We start from the raw sequence: 3,634 nt of genomic DNA on the forward strand, positions 1-3,634 counted from the left end.
TATCAAAAATTCAAATAGTAACAAAATTAAGAATGTGTTAATTTTCATTTATAAACACATTAAAAAATGTTTAAGCCCTGAATACTTTTTCTCAAACTTTATTATCTAAACAACTTAAAAACGTCTGATTTTAACAAATATAAATGTCGAGATCAAGTTTTAAAATTCAAATATATNGACCAAAAAATCATATATACGCTTTAACCATAGCTTAACAATAACAACATTGATGTAACGTATAAATTAAATAAAATAGAATACATCACTCTTTAGCCAAATCAACTTCTACACTTTGATCTATGTCACACACAGTTATTAAAAACACAGAAAATATTTAACTTTTATTAGCCATCTTTTTCCTTTTTCCTAAAAAAAACACCAAAACAAAAAAAAATTAGACAGTATTCCACTTATTTAACTGCTAATTTCATGTTCATTTCTATTACTTAACTGCATTTAAACTGGTTCATTTTGTTAATTTTTCAACAAGCTTAAATAAAACCTTTATACATTACGACATACATACACAACTTTTACCAAATTAAAGAGTATGCTTTTGAACATTTTCAGATATATATACTATCACATCTAATATATCAGTTTACACTCAAAAAATAATTCATATACATGAACTAATTCCCTATGATTTTTAGTATCTAGAATACTAATTTTTCTGCTCTCTATATTTACCATCTCTGAATTTTTTTACACAAATAAATCAAACTTAATAATTGCTTTAAAACCCTTAAAATATATATTGTTTCCTATATTATTTTACCAAAAAAAACTACAACGCTCTACATAATTGTAATGCATTAAAAAAACAACCCATAGAAGTTAAATATATATTATACAAATAAAAACACAAATTTATCGTCTTTAAAACATAAACAAAATTTATCTTTTATTACATTAAAACTTGGGTAAACACCTCAAAAATTTGAGGTACCTGCTCCTAGTATATATAAAAGACCGATACAGATCCCCACTCACAATAAGCTCAGTGGAATTCGATTCAATTGGTCACAAACATCAGAAAATTATTGAGAAAAATGGTGAAAGCGATGATGCTAAGATCGCTTTGTCATACAATTTGCCGCAGGTCTCAAGCTTTCTCCTCCTCCGCCGCCGTCAAAAACCACATCCGCCACCTCCATTTCTCTCCTCCTTCGTTCCCGGCCTCTTCTCCCAAAACCCTCCCTATCGGTAAATTATTTTTCTTTATTGAAATTGTGTATCTTGTTCTCCAAAGTAGAATATTTATTACATGGATATTGTTTGTGTTGTTTAGTTAGCTTTACCATGGACTTTACAGATGGTCGTTGGCTAAATAATCTTTTGACACGATTTAAATCACAAATATTATATGAATGCGTTATGATACGCGAGTGTATAAATAATCTGAACTTTGAATAGAAAATTCCCTTGAATTGACGGAAAATGATTATCATCTTCACGTTCGTATTCGGTTATTAGAAATTTAATCATTTCTTCTCTTAGAGGAGCTCAGATTGCTCCGTAAATTTCTGTTTTCACCAAACAAGTGAGAATTTCTTTACCAAGTTTATTGTGTCAAAAAGAGATTGTTTTGCTTATCATTAACTTTAGAAATAATTTTTTTTATAATGCGCTTGTTGATGGTACATAACAATCTATTCCTTTGAATACTGAATGATTTGAATGAATGTAAGCTGATTACCGTTTGTCCTTTCGAGTTTCCCAAATGAGGCGATTATAGCTGTCTGATGTTTATTGTTATAAATTTATCTGAGAATACCTGTTGATGCAATTGCTAGTTAAGTTGGCATCATTATTTTGTGCCATAAAATGTATCTTTCTTTATGTGCTGGTTTGCTGTCTACCTTGGTGGCCTCTTATCTATATTGGAAGCTTTCTTTCGCTTGTGCATATTGTTAACGTTAGGAATGACAATTACAGAAACATGGAAGTAATGCTTTGGCTAGTATGCAGTTTAACATTTTTTATTGCTTGTTTACCCCAAGTTACAACTTTTAGTATAATGGCAAATGCTCACTCCATGGTTAACCTTTGAAATCTTATGTCTTTATATTACCTTGTAGATTTCTTGCGGCCATTTGCTTTTCGCTTTGGGGGTATACGTTATTTTAGTGAAGATGCTACTGATATACCAGTTATAGAAGACTCTGACATCAAATGTGCATTCAAAGACTTAATGGCCACGGACTGGGATGAGCTTCCTCCTGCAGTGGTTGAGGATGTACAGAGGGCGTTGTCAAAGAATACCGAGGATAAGGCTTCCCAAGAGTTTCTAAAAAATGTTTTCCGATCTGCTGAGGCAGTTGAGGAGTTTACTGGAATTGTCATGTCACTGAAGATGGAAATGGATGACATGATTGGTATGAGTGGCGAGGTAATGAAAATGTGGATGGGATTTTAGTGGTATACGTTTCACCAGATTTTGTATTGTGGCTGTCTGACGATTAGTGTATTTGATAGAATGTGAAACCCCTGCCAGAAGAACATGCAAAGGCAATGCAAATACTTTTTGACAGATATGCTGCATATTTGGCCTCGTTTGAACCAGAGGAGAACTATTTGAAGAAGAAAGTTGAGACCGAGTTGGGAACAAAGATGATATACTTGAAAATGAGGTGCAGCGGTCTTGATGCTGACTGGGGAAAGGTATGGTTTTTTTGTTCAAATCCAATGTTCACCGCTGCAAATGTGATGGCTAATCTTTGACAATTGTATATAATTGATGCACATGTAATTTGATTTTTCTTGTTTAGAATCGCTTATTGCTTTGATTTTTATCATTATCAATCTGATTATTATAGTATAACCTTGTAGTATTTCATAATTACTCTCTGTTTAATGGAATATTTTCTCCGAGATGTTTAGTATCCTTGGCTTGTACTTCCATGCAGCTAATGTTGTTACTGTTCAAAATCTTGCATCTTCTTTAAGTGTATTGTCTTCTGTTGTTGCAGGTTACCGTACTCGGGACTTCTGGAATCTCGGGATCTTATATAGAGCACAGAGCATAAATTTGGAAAAATAGCCATAAAGTCTTGCGCGACTTGCAGGACATTGTCTACAAAATTTCTGTTCCAAGGAAGCTTCTTATCATGCCTTGCTTGTGAGATTTTGTTGTTGAATTTTCATGAAACGGAGTCACTATAATAAAATAATGGCATAATTGGAGAGGCTGGGTTTTTGGATATTGGTACTCTTCTTAATTTTCTGTGGCATGAATGTGAAAAGCTTTTTTAGTCGATCTTTGATTTCAAACATGATTATCTGGGGGCAATAATTGCACGCTTATCATATTTAGCTATCTATGTGACACAAATATTTAAACAATGAGACTGGTATATGGTTTAAAAATCAGAGTTGTGACATTACCTTTAGTTATTGTTTTTGCATCAAGTATTGGGTCGTTCAATTGTTATGATCATACGAAAAACATAGAACATGTATTTAGTTTTCATGAGTTGCAACTTGGTGCAATTATACGGTGGTAATTATTAAGGAGTGATAATTTCTTTTACTGTCCTGTATGGTTGTTTTTCTAATAAAATAATAAAGATATGGTGGCAACTTTGTTGTATGGTTTAAAATCAGTAATTTGCTCATAGGGTTTGGGAAAAAA

At 32.3% G+C, this 3,634-nt stretch overlaps 1 protein-coding gene across 2 annotated transcripts; it reads left to right on the forward strand.

Annotated features, from left to right (window-relative positions):
- The first annotated feature begins 983 nt into the window (after positions 1–983).
- LOC140967762 (succinate dehydrogenase subunit 5, mitochondrial-like) lies at positions 984–3,264 on the forward strand. 2 transcript variants are annotated; one of them, XM_073428502.1, is made up of 5 exons: positions 984–1,206; positions 2,082–2,392; positions 2,479–2,664; positions 2,973–3,045; positions 3,100–3,264. In XM_073428502.1, exons 1-4 carry the CDS (start codon positions 1,053–1,055, stop codon positions 3,027–3,029), a joined length of 708 nt encoding a protein of 235 aa, XP_073284603.1. In that variant the 5' UTR covers positions 984–1,052; the 3' UTR covers positions 3,030–3,045; positions 3,100–3,264. The 2 variants fall into 2 exon arrangements, with proteins under 2 accessions (XP_073284603.1, XP_073284593.1); XM_073428492.1 differs by having other exon boundaries at positions 2,973–3,264.
- The last annotated feature ends 370 nt before the right edge of the window (positions 3,265–3,634 follow it).

Source organism: Primulina huaijiensis, chromosome 2, assembly GCF_012295235.1.
Source record: "Primulina huaijiensis isolate GDHJ02 chromosome 2, ASM1229523v2, whole genome shotgun sequence".
In the NCBI taxonomy this organism is placed as follows: domain Eukaryota; kingdom Viridiplantae; phylum Streptophyta; class Magnoliopsida; order Lamiales; family Gesneriaceae; genus Primulina; species Primulina huaijiensis.

Coding starts and splice junctions, on each gene's coding strand:
- LOC140967762 (XM_073428492.1), top strand. CDS start 1,053: ATGGTGAAAGCGATGATGCTAAGATCGCTTTGTCATACAATTTGCCGC. Junction 1,207..2,081: donor TCCCAAAACCCTCCCTATCG/GTAAATTATTTT, acceptor ATTACCTTGTAG/ATTTCTTGCGGCCATTTGCT. Junction 2,393..2,478: donor TGATTGGTATGAGTGGCGAG/GTAATGAAAATG, acceptor TGTATTTGATAG/AATGTGAAACCCCTGCCAGA.